The sequence below is a fragment of the Macrotis lagotis genome, chromosome X, assembly GCF_037893015.1.
Source record: "Macrotis lagotis isolate mMagLag1 chromosome X, bilby.v1.9.chrom.fasta, whole genome shotgun sequence".
Taxonomy (NCBI): Eukaryota; Metazoa; Chordata; class Mammalia; order Peramelemorphia; family Peramelidae; genus Macrotis; species Macrotis lagotis.
The window spans coordinates 672,703,584-672,722,441 of record NC_133666.1 but is presented as its reverse complement, the minus strand read 5'-3'; the positions used below and the strand labels follow the sequence as shown (position 1 = coordinate 672,722,441).

Sequence of the window (18,858 nt, the reverse complement as noted above, 5' to 3'; positions counted from 1 at the left end):
ACTTGCATAGAGTCATACCATTGGGAGTGTCTAAAGATGAATGTCTATGTTGAACCCCTAGCTCTGCCCCTCTACCTACTCCTACACTTTACTCTCATGGGATCAAGGGGGAGGATCTCTAGAAGAATTTGGAATATTTAGCCTAGAAAGGAGAAAATTCAGGGGAAATGGGAAATATGATGTCTCTCTTCAAGAATTTGAGGAGGTGACCCAGGGCAGAGGGATCAACATTGTTCTACCTGGCTGCACCCTTAAAACAGTGGTTGGAGGTTACAATGGTTTGACTTGAAAGTGGTAAAGCTCAATCAAAGGCCATAATTTGTTAATGAAATTCTGCTCATTTTAAAGTGCTCTCCAAGTGACAGGATTGTTATCCCCAGGAGGTGTTCTCAAGTGAAGATTCAATGTTCATCTCTCAAAGATGGCATAGGATGCTAACTCTAAAGGCAGATGGGACTTCAGAGGGTAGTTGGGCCAACCTACTATCTCACTTTACAGATGAGGAAACTGAGGCCCAGAGAGATGAAGGATCACCCCAATCACCAAGGTCACAGAGATTATAAGTATCCAGATCAGTCAACCCTCTTTTTCTGGACTTAGTCACCACACCTCTGTTGCCTCCTGACTCTGCTCTCTTCACTGCTAGTGAGCTCTGCCTGGGACCCCCATTTGGAGAAGGGTTTTAGACCAGTCATCCATCATTCTCTAGACTTGGTCACCATGTTTCCAAATGAATGTCTCCCCCCATCAGCTCATCAGCTCCTCTTTTATGACTTGTCTTCTGACACTGGAACGCAAGCTCCTTGAGGGTAGGGAATGTATTTTTCTTTTTAGATGAGCAAGCCTTCCTGAAATTTCAGTGCTCTAGCTAATACAACATTTAACTGCCTCTAATCTAAGGATATTACTACTACTAAGGATACTACTACCACCACTATCACTACCCCTACCACTGCCATTGCCACCACTACTAGTATCACTACCACCACTATTATTACCACCATCACTACTACTACTATTACTACTACTACTACTACTACTACTACTACTACTACTACTGCTACTACTACTACTACTACTACTTACTACTACTACTACTACTACTTACTACTACTACTACTACTACTACTTACTATTACCACTACAACTACAATCACCACTACTACTTTTTTTAAGGTTTTTGCAAGGCAATGGGGTTAAGTGGCTTGCCCAAGACCGCACAGCTAGGTAATTATTAAGTGTCTGAGGCTGGATTTGAACTCAGGTACTTCTGACTCCAGGGCTGGTGCTTTATCCACTGTGCCACCTAGCTGCGCCTATCACCACCACCACTACTACTACTACTACTACTTCTATTACCACTGCTACTACTGTTACTACTACTTACTATTACAACTACAACTACTATCACCACTTCTACAATTACCACCACTACTACTACTACCACCACTTCTACCATCACTACCATCACCACCACTATTACTACTACTACTACTACTACTACAACTGCTGCTGCTACTACTACTACTACTACTACAATTACAGAATACTATTATGGTCTACCATTTACACAATGTATGATTTGCAGGGTGAAGTATATAAAAGTCCCTAATGATTGGTACTTAGCACCAAAGGTGATTGTTTAATATTTGTAGACTGCCTACATGACTTTTGAATAAGGAAGATCCTCTAAGAGTCATATTCGAATCATATCTCATCTTGCCAAAAATCAATCATACTTGAAGTAAAATATGGAGTTATTTTACAAACCGTAAAACACTGTACCAATGTTATACCATGCCAATAATAACAGTACTAGTAGTGGATGTATTCACCTCCTTACACAGAGGAGAGAGCATTGCATTGGATACAGTATGAAATTAATATCAGGAAGGCCCAGATTCAGATCTAGTTCTGAATATTTAGTATCTGTGTGGCCCTGATCAGTTTGCTCATCAATAAAATGGGGAGAATTATGGGTGCTGTTCTCAGGGTTTGGGGGCAGTTAAGAAGCACAGTGAATAGAGTATCCAGCCTAGAATCAGGAAGACTCATCTTCCTGAGTTCAAATTTAGCCTCAGACACTTCTTAGCTTTGTGACTCTTAGCAAGTCACTTCACCCTGTTTGCCTCAGTTTCCTCATCTGAAGAAGGAAATGGCAAACTGTTCCAATATCTCTGCCAAGAAAACCCCAAATAGGATCATGAAGAACTGGGCATGACTAAAAATGACCGCCAACAAAAAATTCTCAGGGATCCCATAAGGATAAAATGAGATCATATTTGTAAGGCTTTGTATAACTGCACTTTGAAACTATGGCATTTATTGTTGGCTTCTCTTTTAAGTGTTGTCTCCTGTGAATTCCTGGATTCATGATACACTGTGGCTGCATTGGAGCAGAGATTCTTAGAAGAATATTGATTGGACTATATGGTCTCAGAAGTTGTTTCCATCTCTAAAATTTGGGGATTCTGATTAAGCTTCATGCTAGTAATTCCCAACACTATCTCCCGCTCAATCCTTGCCCTTGACCCTCCACTCCTAATGTTTTCAACTCTCCATAGGATATTTCCTACTGGATATCTCAAACTAAAATCATCATCATCTTAAATTTTCCTCTGTTTCTCTTAAGGGCACTGCCTGTTCTCAGTCATCAAGACACAGAACTTTGGGGTTATCTTGACTTTGTTCTCTATCATCTCCCATATCCTGACAAGTTGCAGTCTTTGGATTATACTTCTGAAAAATCTCTCAGATTCGTCCCCTTCTCTTCACTCTCATGGCTGCCAACTTATTTAAGATACTACCTCTGGGACCATAAGCCAGTAGCGGAATATCATAGTTTTTTCATTTGTTAATTTGCGTGAGTGGAAAATAATGGTGTATGTGTTTGGGGGGGAGGGGAGTTCTTGATCATATTAAAAGTCCTTTACAGTTCTAAATTCTTTATCTTTGGAAAAGAAGTTTTTGCCAAGTAGTAAAAGCAACAACTTGATAGTCCCTTGATAAGCTAAAGTCTCCAGTTTTCTCCCAAATTGTAGCCTAAGAAAGTTTGATTAGTTTTTTATGGAGTCTTAAAAAGTAGCTTTTGATTTCTCTAGTTGTGGGGCCACCCCAGCTTAATGGCAAGGCTAGTGAAGGGTCAGAGAGAGCACCAAGGCTCCAGAGACAAAGAAAAATCAGTATGAACAAGGTGAATTAGCTGACTGTCTCATGCTACTAACTGCTTCCCAGGTCTGTGATTCCGTAGGACACCAGAAAGTCAAGGAATCCCCAGGTCAGAGGACTACTTGGTGATATTATAAGGAGGAAAGGTGAGGCATCCAGCTTAGAAGGATATGTTACCACCACTGGCCCATTGGTTAGAAAAGCAGGGTAAAATCTAGGAGAGTTGAGCCAAAGAACTAAAGAGCCATTTCCAGTGGATTCAGAGAGGCTATTTGGGACAAGGTTAGCAATGGGGCCGGGCAGTCATACCACTGAAGGGTCCCTGGCTTCACTGTGACTGAATCATACCCTATCCTCTTCCAGAGTATTCTTACAATTCTAAATCTTACAAAAAGATACATCTACTAAGGACACCATTTAATTTATTCTTTTATTCAAACCTTCTCCATCTCATGGAAAACAGCAAAAAGCCCACAGCATGTTTTTCCAGGACAGTCATCCCACTTCCGCTTCTATGGTATGACCAGGTCACAGGCACCACTTATTCCCACTCCATACATACAACCTATGGCATGCTAAATGCATTGGTCCCTTTGTGGAGGAGGTGAATTCACTTTTCCATGAGTTTCGCAAATTTGAGCATATACTTCATCATCCACATCTGATTTTTAGTAGAAAAAGAGCAGAAAAATGGTGAGGAGTAGACCCAAGAGCAGGATGATATTGATAATCAAGGCAGACATAACAACAATGATACCTGGGAATCGGAGGGAAGATTTCTTGGTTGAACATTCTGGAGAGCTTGTACTCACTGACTGCATAGTCGCAAAGCTGAGAAGGGGTTCTTCAGAAGTCATAAAATGTATTTCAGATTTGGCAGCAGGGGTAATAGCATGAGGCTCATCTAAATGGACAGCCTGAGTAGTAGGTGTGTTTTTATTAGGGAATGGGGCTCTGACCTCCAGGGAAATACTGACCTCCAGAGCAGAACCACTGTCCACACTGCCCCCAAAGCCCTTGGAATCACACGTGGGAGGGGCATAGCCATCATCACAGTGACAATGCTTGAGGTTGTTGCAGACTCCTCTGCCATGACACATGGTCTCTGGCTCGCAGTCATATTTCAGCACCTGCACATCAGAGCACGTGTGGTTGAAACAGATCTTCTGGGGGCCACACAAGGTGCCAGCCTTCACGGCCCCTCCATCAGGGAGATCCACATCCTCAAAGAAGTCTATCCCCCAGCACCATGTGTCTTTGAGGGGAATCTGGATGAGTGTGTGGTGGTTCTTCATGCGGGGCAATCTGGGAATGTCCTCACACAGCAGTCTCCCACACAAGACATCTTTTGGCTCACACTTGACAAACACCTTGTGTAACCCTTTCTCACCACTGCCACAGTTCCCAAACCTATCCCCCTGAGTGTTCAGAAGATGGTAACAGCTTGGCCGGGCGGCTCTGGAGCCCTCACCAAACACCTCCACACACTGACTCTCCAGGCTCCTACACCGCCCCTGGTAGCAGTAACTTTCTCCCCTGCATGGGGTGCCATCTTGCTTGTAGGTGTCGGGCTGGCACCACATGGAGGTGCCATTACAGTATTCAGGGAGGTCACACTCATCCACGCTGGCACGACAGAGGGTGGCTGCCTTCAGAAACTTGCACTTTCTGCAGCAGGGTCCAAAAGCACATTCTGAGCCCTGCCTCATCTGGCAAGAGGGCAGGCAGCACTGGTCCTTCACACACTCGTGATGACCACCACAGTCACATTCCTCCCCTCTGTCTACTACGTGGTCCCCACAGAAAGGCTTCCGGACCATTCCCCTGGGCACTGGCTTGTCATAGAGGCAGGACCCTTTGTGGTGTCGCAGGAATTCATAGAAATCTTCCAAGCTACAGTTGCTGAAACTTCTCTCAAAGCTAATAGTTCTAAGCATGATGCAGGAGGGTTGGTCAGGACAGATGCAAGCCACATGGTCATGTCTCATACCCAGGTTATGGCCCAGCTCGTGGACCATGAGCACTGCAAACAAAGTAGGATCTTCATGGTAGAAAGATTCTACTCCTGCTGCAAGCTCAGACACACAGGCCCCATTCAGAAATGCTTCCCCCATGGACTCTCCTGGATCATAGCCTACTATGAGATGGGCAACATCATGCTTTGCCCGACTGACCAGCTCCTTTTCTCTCCAGTGGTTGAAATTGTGGAGGACTTCCCGGAGGTCCCCAGAAATCCTCACCTGGTCTCTCTCTGTCCAGATCTCCAACCCTACCAAGACCACCTTTACATTGATTCCCTGGCTGAAGGTATTCACATGTGCAAGGGCATCCATCACCATCTGGATGGTCTTGGTCACATTGCCGTTCCACCTTTGGAACCGCCTGTTGTCAACCACGACAAACATCTCCATGTACTTGGTGTGTGACCAGATGTAGTCGAGGGATTTGACAGACTCTGCTTCCTCATAGCTATAATCTTTGTCTCGTCTTGGTTGCAGATTGGATGCTTCTTCGTTGACCTTACAAGAAACTTTTACATGCCCATCCATGTGGTACAAGACATGTTCAAAAGTCTTTGATCTGTCGATGGGCTCAATGCCATAGACTGAGTTCTCCATAGTTATCATGCCTTTGAGGCCTGAGCAGGTGCTGATAGAAACCAGGGACCGCAGGTCACCCTCTACATATCCATCATAATAGCAGTCATACCTGATCAAAGGCATATCCAGGGCTAAGGTCTCTTTGGTGTAGGTGTAGACAGGCAAGTCCTTGATAAACAATCCTCTTTTCAACCTCAGCCAAATTACCTGCCTTTTACCTCTCATTAATAGTACGTAGGACAGTTTTTCTGTTGATCCTTCCCGGTTTTTGAATGTTACTAATTTCCTTGGGATGACTATTTCATAATAAGAGTAATGCCCCATGGCACAGGATGTTCCCAAGAGAAGCATGCCCACCCACAGAAAGATGATCTCCAGGCCAATGATGGAGGAGCCTAGGCTAAAGTTCCAGACTCTCATTTGGGGACCTTTGAAAAGATATTTTTTTCTATTCTCACCCATGGCCACGTTGTTTTTTGGGAGAGGACCAAGGGATGTAGCTGAAGAAACTGGATCTGGAGCCACAGACATGACCCATGTGAAGTGGCTAATGATACCTGGGCCTCTGTTTTGGGGGGCCTCACCATTGGTTCAATGGCATGGTTCATGCCCCCAGACCTCTGCGGGATGCCTGCAAAAGATCCCAGGTCCTCAGGTGACTCTCCAGCTCTTCTTCCACCCTCTGCAGATTCTGCTTCTGGCCCACCATCTGATTCTGTGATCTTCCTAGGACAGCAACAGCTCTAATGCTTCTTGGACCACTCTGTTCTTACCCTTCTTTTGGCCCCAAAGAAGGTTCTCTCAATTAGTACCCCAATCCTGAACTAGGCTCAAGAAAAAAGAATAAAAAGAAATCAACTCTCACTCATTCCTTAACCCTGGTCAACATGGAAAAACACCCCTCCCCCACTAGCCCAGTTATCCGTTGCCCCGCCAACTCTAAGAATCCAACAACTTCCAAGAGAAGTCTGTGAACTGGCCCCAGAACTGTCTGCTCATGCCTCCTGTTCTCAACAGCTTCACCACCCCCTACTCTACTGCACACGGTCCTTCTCAGGAGGCACAGTGCCTTCCCTCCTTGTCCCCAAAGGGGTTTAAGGCTGGATTTCTGATGGTGACTGGAACATCCCTAAGCATCCACACCCCCTTTTCAAGGGCTGAACCTGTCCTGATGTTCCCCCTTCTCTTGGAGGACATGGGTACTTTTGTCTTCCTTGGCTGCCACATGATAATGACATTTGAGGTCATGATTATGAGACTCCAGATAAAAATAAAATAGCCTCAAATCAGGGGCACAGATGGTGTAAAAATTGCAAGTGTTCTCTCCTTGTCCTCAGGAAAACAAATGACTCGGTATCCAAATAGTGTGACATGTGTACTAATGCACAATGTAGAGTAGCTGGGAGAGCAGCTATCCCAAGGGCCAGTATGGAATGAGGAATGGACTTGAGATCATGAAATTCCCAGATTCAAATGTTCTCTTCTGACTCTTCCCCCATATGTTGTTGGACAAGGCAACAAGCTTATATAGAGATCCTATGATGTTCTGTACTGACCGCTTATAAATATGATCTAATTTGATCGTCATAAAAATCTTGGCAGGTAGAGGTTGTTAGGATTCCTTCCCATTTACAGTTGAGGAAATGAAGGCAGACAGAGTCTAAGTGACAAAGCCAGGAATGATCTAAGTTAAATTCAAACATGGGTCTTCTTGAATCCAGGTCCAATATTCTGTCCACTATGGCAAGCTTTGTACCATTTCTAAGGTTACATTTTCTCATCTGTAATATGGGGATATTTGGGGGAACTGAGTGGTACAGTGGAGGGAGTGCTGGATCTAAAGTCAGGAAGATAAGAGTTCAAATCCAGCCTCAGACTTTCCAGATAGGTGACCCTCAACAAGTCCCTCTGACTTCTGTTGCCTGTTTTCTCCTCTATGAGATGGGAACAAAGATAGCACCTGCCTTCCAGAATTGTTATGAGGGTCAATGAGATATAAAGTGCTTATAAATGATTATTTCCTTCCTTCCTATTTCATGGGACATGCTTTCAAAAACTTTATGATACCAATCCTATTTCTCCCGAGTCTTGTCATTTTGAGACAAAATATCTTGTGTTTGTCAACTGAATTTTCTATGAGGTGACCCTGAAGCCCTTCACCATCCTGTTCATCCTGGATGATCTACACAGATGCTTTTTAGTTTATCAAAGATCCTTCTAAATGGAAGAAGTCTGTTCCAGATGAGGGTTGATGAGAGCAAAGGACCAAGTTCTTATTCCTCTCTTAATGCACTCTAAATTCAAACTAACTTTCTTGACTTCCCCCATCATATTGCTGAATCACATTGAGCCATTAAGATCACCACTCCTCTGCTCTTTTTTTTTTTCAGATAAATTGCTACCTAACCTTGTCTTTGGGGTAGAGGTAGCAAAGTGAATAGAACTCTGGGCTTAGAAACAGGAAAACTCAAATTTGGTTTCAGACCTTTACTAGCTGTGTGACCCTAGGCAAGTCACTTCACCTTCAGTTTGCCTCAGTTTCTTCATCTATAAAATGAGCTGGAAAAGGAAATGGAAAATCAGTATCTTTGCCCTGAAAACTCTGAATGAGGTCATAAAGAATCAGATACAACTAAACTATCTTATATTTGTAAAATATAGTTGTAAAGATATTTTTGAACCCAATGCTAAAACTTTATATTCATCCTAACTAAATTTCATTGATAAGATTCAATCCACTGCACTAAGGTCTTTAAAAATCTTCTTGGAGTCTGACTCTTTTATGCAATGTGTTATCTATTCCTCACAGATTTGTGTCACCAGAAAATTTGGTAAGCGTATCATCCATGCCTTTTATTCAAGTCATCATTAGGGCATCAACTACACATTATCTGGGATTAAACTGACATTCATTAGATTTTTTTTTAGTTTGGTTTTTTTTTTGCAAGACAATGAGGTGAAGTGACTTGCCCAAGGCCACACGGCTAGGTCATTATTAAGTGTCTGAGGTCAGATTTGAACTCAGGTACTCTTGACTCCAGTGCCAGTGCTGTATTCACTGCGCCACCTAGCCGCCCCTATTCATTAGATTGTCTTATCTCTAGTGCACATCTTTTTAATATTCCCACAAAAACCTCTATGAGATCTTACTATCTACCACATCCTTTGGTGTAACCTCTGAGCCACTGGACTGTGCCAATTGTCCTGCTGTATCCTCCTCCCAATGGACCTCCAGATAACCTGCCATAAAGGAACTGATCTTCTCAGGGCCTGCTGTGGGGTCTACGATACTCGTTTTGGTGAATCTATCACTTACCCCCACAACTATCCAGCCATAACTATGCTTCATATTTTAATCCAGTCTTGCCATTTTCTTATCTTCAACCCTGTCAACCTAAATGTGGAGTCTCTTCTTTTGCCCTCCCCTACCAGATTTCTAATTCTGAAACCAAAATAAAATTAATATTTCCATGGAGGCTGGAAAGGCTGTGTCAATCGCTTCCTCTGTGGCTCAACAGTGTCTCTATGACTTCTCCAAACAAAATACGCCTTCGTAGCTACCTTTAAGAATTATTTCTCCCCCTTAGAATGTAAACTCCTTGAGGGCAAGAACTATCTTCCTTTTTTATTGGAATACAGTATTCAGCACAATGTTTAACATTTACTAAGTTTTTCCTTTTTTAGTCATTTTTCAGTCATGTCTGATTCTTTGTGATCCCATTTGGGTTTTTTTTTTTTGGCAGAGACCCTGTGGTTCTGCCATTTCCTTCTTCAGTTCATTTTAAAGATGAAGAAACTGAAGCAAACAGGATTAAAGTGACTTGCCCAGTCACAGAGCTAGTAAGTGACTAGGACCATATCTGAACTCAGGAAAATGAACCTTCCCGACTTTATCCACTGTGCCACCTTGCTCCCCTTTATACTAAATATGTTTAAAAAAATTTAATGATATTTTTATTCTAACATTACTTATACTCTCCATTATGAATCATCTCCAGTCGCCCTGATTCATATCTGCCCACTGGACTCAGATGATTCTGGAGGAGAAAGAGAGGCTGGTGATAGCCCCCTCCCCTCAAATCTAATTCACTTACTTGTCATGGCCTCACCTCCCTGATGTTGTGGTCTTCTTCAAGAATGAAGGCCAAGGGCAGACTAGGTGGTGCAGTAGATAGAGCACCGGCCCCAGAGTCAGGAGTACCTGAGTTCAAATCCGGCCTCAGACACTTAATAATTACCTAGCTGTGTGGCCTTGGGCAAGTCACTTAACCCCAATTGCCTTGCAAAACCCTAAAAAAAATGAGGGACAAAACATTATTATTATTAGGTCCAAATTTTGACATTATTAAATAAATACCTAAGCCAAGATAAGAACATGTGGTACATATGTCAGAAAGTATGCTTCTGCAGAGTAAGGACCGTTTGATTTTGGGGGCTTGGGGAAGGGGATGATGTGGATGCATTTCTTTTTATTCCCAACAATTTGGCCTATGTTGTTGTTGAATAGTTTTTCAGTCATATCTGGTGCTGGATTGACTTGTCATTTCCTTCTCCAGCTCATTTTACACCTGAGGAAACTGAGGAAGCCAGGATCATAGAATTAGGAAGCATCTGAGGCTGGATTTGACTTCAGATCTTCCTGACTCTAGAGTTGATGTTCTATCCATTGGACCACCTAGCTTTCATATAAGTCTTACCTGTTTATTATTATTTGTTTCAAGGGAAGATTTAATATTAGTAAGTATGTGGGGAGGTGATTCTATTGTTTTTTAAGGAATAAAAATAATAATAGCAAATATATTCTGCTTTAAGCTCTTCAAAGCAATTTACAAATATTTTCTTAATTGATCCTCACAATAACCCTGGCAGGTAGCAGTTCTTATGATCTCCCTTTTGCAGTTGAAAAAACTGAGGCAGGGAGGCAGCTAGGTGATGCAGTGGATAGAGCACCAGCCCTGGAGTCAGGAGGACCTGAGTTCAAATCCAAAATCAGACACTTAATAATTACTTAGCTGTGTGATGGGCAAGTCATTTAACCCCATTGCCTTGCAAAAACAAAAACAAACAAAAAACTGAGGCAGAGAGCCATTAGTAAGCACCTGAGATTTTCTAAAAGGTCCAAATAATGTTAGAGAATAAGTCAAATATTGGATAAAATACTAAAGAAATATTTTGAGAGATTAACTAGACTTAGCAAGATTTGAGCAAAATTTGGCTGTCACTCCTGTTATGCTTGTGGACAAGCTGGAAAGGCATAGAAACAATGAGGTTTGGGAACATAGTTTAAATCTTGGGTTAAATCTAGGTAGCACAGTGAATAGCATGCTGCGCCTGGAGTCAGGGGATCTGAGTTCAAAGCCAGGTTCAGATACTTACTAACACGTGTGACTATAGGCAAGTCACTTAACCTCTGATTGCCTTAATCCACTGAAAAAAAAGAATCTTTTTTCAAGAAAGCCCTAAATGGCATCATGAAAAGTTGGGAATGACTGAAAAACAAAACTAAACAACAGCAGGGGTCAACTCCTCTAGCTATGATTCCAGAAGATTCAAGCTAATTGATAGTGCAGTTACTTTAATTTTGGACCCCACACACTGACTCTCCAGGCTCCTACACTGCCCCTGGTAGCAGTAACTTTCTCCCCTGCATGGGGTGCCATCTTGCTTGTAGGTGTCGGGCTGGCACCACATGGAGGTGCCATTACAGTATTCAGGGAGGTCACACTCATCCACGCTGGCACGACAGAGGGTGGCTGCCTTTAATTTGGAACTTATTGAATAGCCTGAAACAAAGTGATGGAAGTCAACTTAACATTTTTTTTTTATCAGTTATCTTAGATTCAGGAATAGATGAGAGCTAGGAAATACTGGAGGCATCTAAATGGAAACCTGCAGGACTTGAAATAATAATGGGAGGTACCATGCTCTCTGTACTTTATGGTTTGCAAAGCTCGTTACATAGGTGATCTCACTCAAACCCCTCAACAGCTCTGTGAGGTGGGTGCCATTGTAGCTTTCATTTTACACCTGAGGAGACAAGGGGAGGTTAAGCAGGTGCTGAAGGTCACATAGGCCTTCCTGACTCCAAATCAATTTCTCTATCCACTGGGTAGTATAGTTGCCTACTCTCACTTCTTGACAATTGATCCAACAAATTTAATCATGGGTGCAGAGTAACTCCAGTGAGGAAGGAGAGAGAAATTTAGTATAGGTCTCTCTGGTCATGGACTGAACTGGAAAACTTATCCTTATCTATAATGGGTAATCTGGCACTTTTGTGCCTGAATCTTGACCCTAATGCTCCTGAGTCTAAGAAGCCTAAGGAAAAACATCAGGTGTGGACAGTATTTTATTTATTCATTTATTTAGATTCTTCCATCTCCAGATTAATAAATGGTGGGGAAATTCCCAGAGTGAATTTCTACTTCCCAGTCATGACCTTCTCTTGTAGTCAGGCTATGGAGGCAGGATTTGCTGTCAAAGTCTTATTTTGTGTAACTCCACCCATTTCTGTCCACCGATTGGAGTCCATGACATGTTCATCCTATATTTCATGCTCTGTCTTCCTCTTCCTCTTCTGCTTCCTCTTCCTCTTCCTCTGCCTGTCTAATCCAGGCTTGGACTTATTCTTATAGAACAAGTATATGGAGACAAAAGTCAACAAGATGATGAAGAAGATGAGGGAAATCGAAATCCAAATGAAGACTGTGTGTCCCGTCCTATCTTCTGCAGACTTGATAGCCACAGGAGGACAGGTGATGGTTGGAGAAGGGAGTGGGGTAAAGTCAAAAGTGGAGGAATCCTCAGGAGAGGGCTCTAGAGGAGGTGGAAAGGGGTGTTCTTCAGCAGATAGGGCAGCTTCCCCAAGTAAAGGGACTCTGTTCACAAAAGAAAAGGTTCTGATGTCCATAGAAGGGGTTCCGACCTCCAGGGAAGTACTGATCTCCAGAGGAGGACCACTGTCCACACTACCCCCAAAGCCCTTGGAATCACACGTGGGAGGGGCATAGCCATCATCACAGTGACAATGCTTGAGGTTGTTGCAGACTCCTCTGCCATGACACATGGTCTCTGGCTCGCAGTCATATTTCAGCACCTGCACATCAGAGCACGTGTGGTTGAAACAGATCTTCTGGGGGCCACACAAGGTGCCAGCCTTCACGGCCCCTCCATCAGGGAGATCCACATCCTCAAAGAAGTCTATCCCCCAGCACCATGTGTCTTTGAGGGGAATCTGGATGAGTGTGTGGTGGTTCTTCATGCGGGGCAATCTGGGAATGTCCTCACACAGCAGTCTCCCACACAAGACATCTTTTGGCTCACACTTGACAAACACCTTGTGTAACCCTTTCTCACCACTGCCACAGTTCCCAAACCTATCCCCCTGAGTGTTCAGAAGATGGTAACAGCTTGGCCGGGCGGCTCTGGAGCCCTCACCAAACACCTCCACACACTGACTCTCCAGGCTCCTACACCGCCCCTGGTAGCAGTAACTTTCTCCCCTGCATGGGGTGCCATCTTGCTTGTAGGTGTCGGGCTGGCACCACATGGAGGTGCCATTACAGTATTCAGGGAGGTCACACTCATCCACGCTGGCACGACAGAGGGTGGCTGCCTTCAGAAACTTGCACTTTCTGCAGCAGGGTCCAAAAGCACATTCTGAGCCCTGCCTCATCTGGCAAGAGGGCAGGCAGCACTGGTCCTTCACACACTCGTGATGACCACCACAGTCACATTCCTCCCCTCTGTCTACTACGTGGTCCCCGCAGAAAGGCTTCCGGACCATTCCCCTGGGCACTGGCTTGTCATAGAGGCAGGACCCTTTGTGGTGTCGCAGGAATTCATAGAAATCTTCCAAGCTACAGTTGCTGAAACTTCTCTCAAAGCTGATAGTTCTAAGCATGATGCAGGAGGGTTGGTCAGGACAGATGCAAGCCACATGGTCATGTCTCATACCCAGGTTATGGCCCAGCTCGTGGACCATGAGCACTGCAAACAAAGTAGGATCTTCATGGTAGAAAGATTCTACTCCTGCTGCAAGCTCAGACACACAGGCCCCATTCAGAAATGCTTCCCCCATGGACTCTCCTGGATCATAGCCTACTATGAGATGGGCAACATCATGCTTTGCCCGACTGACCAGCTCCTTTTCTCTCCAGTGGTTGAAATTGTGGAGGACTTCCCGGAGGTCCCCAGAAATCCTCACCTGGTCTCTCTCTGTCCAGATCTCCAACCCTACCAAGACCACCTTTACATTGATTCCCTGGCTGAAGGTATTCACATGTGAAAGGGCATTCATCACCATCTGGATGGTCTTGGTCACATTGCTGTTCCACCTTTGGAACCGCCTGTTGTCAACCACGACAAACAACTCCATGTATTTGGTGTGTGACCAGATGTAGTTCAGGGACTCAGTTTCAAATGTGTCTTTCTCTTCCTTTCTCTGTTTCTGCACATTACTTCTGGATCTTTGGTCTTCTTCGGTCACTCTACAGGAGCTTTGGAGGTGCTCATCCATGACATATAAAACATGTTCAAACTGCTTTGATGTTTCAATGGGTTCAATGCCATAAACTAATTTATCTATTCTTATAAAGCCTTGGAGCCCTGAACAAGTGCTGATGGACACAGGGGACCTCAGCTCACCTTCTACGTAGCCATCATAATAACAGTCATTCTGGATAAAAAAAAGATCCAGGTCTAAGATGTCTTTGATGTAGGTATAGATAGGGAAGTTCTTAACAAAAATCATTTGCTTCAACTTCAAATGAATCACAAGTGTTTTGTTTCTCATATAAAGCAGATAGGATACTTTACTTTCTGGGTCTTCCCTACCCTTGACTGTTAACTTCTTAGGAATGACTATTTCATAAAAGTAATCTACTGATCCCAGAGCACAGGATCTACCTGTGAAAATCATCCCTGCCAATAGCAAACTTCCCAAACTAATAAGAGAAAATCCCAGACCCATACCTAAGCCTTCCATCTTGAAAACCTTCAATGGGGACATTGTCTCAGTCTCCTCTATAACCATTTGATTCTTACAACTATAACACAGGTAGAGATACTGCTGATATTGGGTCACTGTCCCTCAGATCCTTCCCTTGCTGGTTCTCTCAATGATACGGTCTTTTCTCTTCAGCTCTAGAGAATGTTGTTTCTCTGTCCCAGAGAATATCAAAGTTTTCAGGTAACCCACTGAACTAACCCTCTCACTTTTTCATGAATTTTGCTTTTGTCCCTCCAACAGTATCTGATTCTTTGACCTTCCTGAGATAGCAGTAATCTCATTTCTCCTTGGGGTACCCTGAATGAGATCTTTTTTTGTTCTCACAATGGGGGTATCAGTTACCAATCCCCTTGCCCAACGCAGGACTCAGTGAAGAAAGAAAAATCATCTCTTATTCCTCTTTCAGTCCACAGTGGACTCCCCATCCCCCACAGCAGTAGGCATCCGTTCCTCTGCTAGGCATTTGAACCCCAAAATTCCATAGCTGGGAACCAAAGATCTGAGACAGTTCTGAACTTGGTTCCAGATATCTCTTGTTAGTGATGATCGGGATTCCCTAGCAGAAAATGGTTTCTTCAAAGAGACAATATATTGGCACATAATAGTTCCTTCTATTAATGTTTAATTAAATTAATTGAATTGTCCAAGGTCATACAGATAATAAGTAACAGGGGCAGGTATTAGATTTCCTAGCTCCAAATACAGTATGCTTCTCAATGACACATATTGTCTCATCCTTTCGTTGGCAGCTTCAGAAGAACTGATCTTTCATTGTCGTGGTAATGCTCCTGTGGTATAGGAGGAACCTTGTCCTTCTCTTGGGCTTTAGCCTTGAAATACTTTTTGAATTCACATGGATTTCACTCAAAGAAAACTAGTAGCAGCTCTTAAGGCAGTGATGAAGGGGGTGCTGATAGGGCCGTGACCAATACAAGCTACTTAAATAAGAGTCTGGAAGGAATTAAGGGACCTTTTATTGATATAAAGCATAAAGAAAAATGAATCTTATTTTAGTCTCTCACATTATTCTCTTTTTGTTATTTTTGTGCCTTTGAGATATTGGTCAAAAGGATGGTTTTATCTGGGCTGTAGCAAGATAGAATGGAAAGAGAGCTGGCACTGAAATCATGAAGAGCTAGGTTTAATCTTTGCTTCTGATGTTATACTTGCTGTTTAACCCTGAAAATATAACATGCTTCTCAATGCTTGGAGAACTCTCCAAGACTAACTCAAAGAAGAGTTGCCTAATCTGTGACAAGGTAGAGAATTCATACAGGTGTTCCTCCTCACTGATAAAGTCACAGATTTGGACCTCCTCTCTTGCCCATTAAAATAAAATAAAAGTCTTGTTTAGTCTGTATTTTGATTTTTTTTAAAAAAAATTCTTAGTGGACCATCAAGGCTGTAGTTATTTCATAAAGAGGCAAATTCACTCTGCTACTCTCAGTGTTATTTTAAAAATCAGGACATGTCTCAATTATTCTTTTATAATTCACTATCACCTTCTACCTTGATCGACCATTTTAATATGGATGTTAACATGTCTAAAACTGAAGTCACTCTCTTTTCATCCAAACTGACCCCTCTTCCAAACATCCCTATTTTTGCCTAGAACAACACTATCCTGCCAGGTTCACAATATCTGTTAGCCCTAATTCTTCATTCTACCTCAGCTCTCAAATCTGATAATCTTGTCAATGCTACCTTTCTCCATCTTCTCTCACATCTCTCTTCTCACACAACCAACAGCTGAATTCAGACCTACATCAGTCCTTGCCTCTACTGTTAACACTAATCAGCCTCCCTGCTTCAAATCTCTCCCTTCTCCAATCTACACCCCACATAGCTATCAAAGTAATTTTAATTTTAAGAAAATTAAAGTGGATCTGATCTTGTCATTCCACTATTCAATAAACTCCAGTGGCTCCCTAATGATTCAAGGATTAAGTCCAAGTTTCCCTTTTGGGTAGTCTTACACAACCTGGTCTCATACACCTTATTATACACGACTCCCATTCCTATTCTTTCTAGTCCACCCAAAATAGCCTTCTTGCTATTCCTCCCACCTCTGTACCTTTGCCTAGGCTATTTCATGATGCCTGAAGGCACTCTCCTCACCTCCTCTTAGAATCACTGACTTTTTTTTTTTTTTTTTTTAGGTTTTTGCAAGGCAATGGGGTTAAGTGGCTTTCCCAAGGCCACACAGCTAGGTAATTATTAAGTGTTTGAGACCGGATTTGAACCCAGGTATTCCTGACTCCAGGGCCGGTGCTCTATCCACTGCATCACCTAGCCGCCCCTAGAATCACTTACTCTTTCAAGACACATCCCAAGAAACATCTTTGACATAAAGACTTTTCCAATTCTTTCCTGCCTTCTCCCTAATGCATCTTGCATTTGTTTTCTACATGCCGGCTCTGAAGGCAGGAAGATCTGGGTTCCAGTGCTGCCTTTGATGCTTATTGTCTGAGGCAACAGTCAATTACTTAACCACTCAGTGCTCTAGAAAACCCTCTAAAACTAAGAGTTTCAGAAAAGGTGTCTACCTGTATTGATAGGGGAGACTTCCTCAATTAATCAATCAACATTGATTAAGCATCTACTATGTTCTGGACTCTATCTGGGTTTTGAGGATACAAAAAGAGACAAAAGACAGTTCCTGCCCTCGAGAAGCTTATAGTCTAATGGAGAAGAAAACATACAGACAAATATATACGGAACAAGCCTGGGAGACCCCTATAGCAAAGTAATCAGAGATCTGGTCTCTATCAATGTATATTTCTTTATATTTATTAACATGAAACTTCCCACTGCCCACCTTTCTCCCTACCTACCACATACTCTTATCTCTCTGGGTTTGCTCATTGAACCCACATGCATGCCTTCCTACAAGAACTTCAAAATTCTTTTTTTTAAATTTTATTTATTTAAGGCAGTGGGGTTAAATGACTTGCCCAAGGTCACACAGGTAATTGTTAAGTGTCTGAGGCTGCATTTTAACTCAGGTCCTCCTGACTCCAGGGCTGGTGTTCCATCTACTGTACCACCCAGCTGAAGCAGGAATTTCAAAATTCTAGAGGTACCCTTAAAGAGTGAGGGAATACTTCCCAACTATCTCTGTAGTTCCCAAGCCTCCACCTTAGTGTGCTTACCATAAATAAATATGCCAACTGATTCAATTAATTCTTACCAAAGGCAGAGTAAGAATGATAAAAGCCGGAGCAGCTAGGTGGTACAGTGGATAGAGCACTGGCCCTGGAGTCAGGAGGACCTGAGTTCAAATTTGACCTCAGACACTTCATAATTACCTAGCTGTGTGGCCTTGGGCAAGCCACTTAACCCCATCTGCCTTGCTAAAACCTTAAAAACAAAAGAAAGAAAGAATTATAAAACCCTGGGGTGTCATTTCCCATCAGTGGATGCAGTGCCCATGGGGGGAAATGAGCACAAACTTAAAATACCATCGAGGAAGCCCACAAGAAAGGAAAACATGCTGTCAGGGCAACTCACAATTCTGGAACTTGGGTTTCTGCGTTCTTTTTCCTGGGCTTGAGTCTTATTTAACTCGTGTTCATGGTTTAGTATTGGAAAATTCCATGTAGCACTCCTATTTTTAAACTGAGCTGTTCCATAACTGTGCTAGGCTATTCTGTTCCAAGGAAGCTCTGATGCTGGACCAGGCTGTTCCATGACTTGGCCAAGTCTCTCCTCTGTAAGATTGGGCCATTACACCTTTGGGACTCTGAGTCACCCATCTGTCATTCTGGGCTGCTTCCCTGCCCTCAGTTAGGCAGAGACCTCAGCTTGGATTGCAACACATTCTTTAATTCTGCTTCCTTAGGGGGCAGGAAGAAGAAACTACTTCTTAGTCAACTCTTTCAGACAGAAAGGTATGACCTCATTTTCACAGCTAGCTCCTGCATCAGGTTTAACCAGGACCTCACCAGGCAATGTATATTTGACTGATAGCCAGAGAAGGGTTCTGGGATTGAGAGTTCTCCAAATATTAATTCCGAAGTCCTTCTAAAAATCATCTTTAAACATGCAACTAGAAAACAGACATTAAGGCTGATATTTGCC

At 43.1% G+C, this 18,858-nt stretch overlaps 2 protein-coding genes across 2 annotated transcripts; both read right to left on the bottom strand.

The window, feature by feature from the left end:
* Window positions 1-3,267: 3,267 nt before the first annotated feature.
* Window positions 3,268-7,359, bottom strand: LOC141497908 (disintegrin and metalloproteinase domain-containing protein 1a-like). Its single transcript, XM_074200765.1, has one exon. It carries the CDS (start codon window positions 6,297-6,299, stop codon window positions 3,837-3,839), a length of 2,463 nt encoding a protein of 820 aa, XP_074056866.1. The 5' UTR covers window positions 6,300-7,359; the 3' UTR covers window positions 3,268-3,836.
* A 4,754-nt stretch (window positions 7,360-12,113) lies between these two features.
* Window positions 12,114-17,658, bottom strand: LOC141501613 (disintegrin and metalloproteinase domain-containing protein 1a-like). The gene has a single exon (XM_074205754.1). The coding sequence runs from the start codon at window positions 14,800-14,802 to the stop codon at window positions 12,313-12,315; it is 2,490 nt and encodes an 829-aa protein (XP_074061855.1). The 5' UTR covers window positions 14,803-17,658; the 3' UTR covers window positions 12,114-12,312.
* Window positions 17,659-18,858: the final 1,200 nt, after the last annotated feature.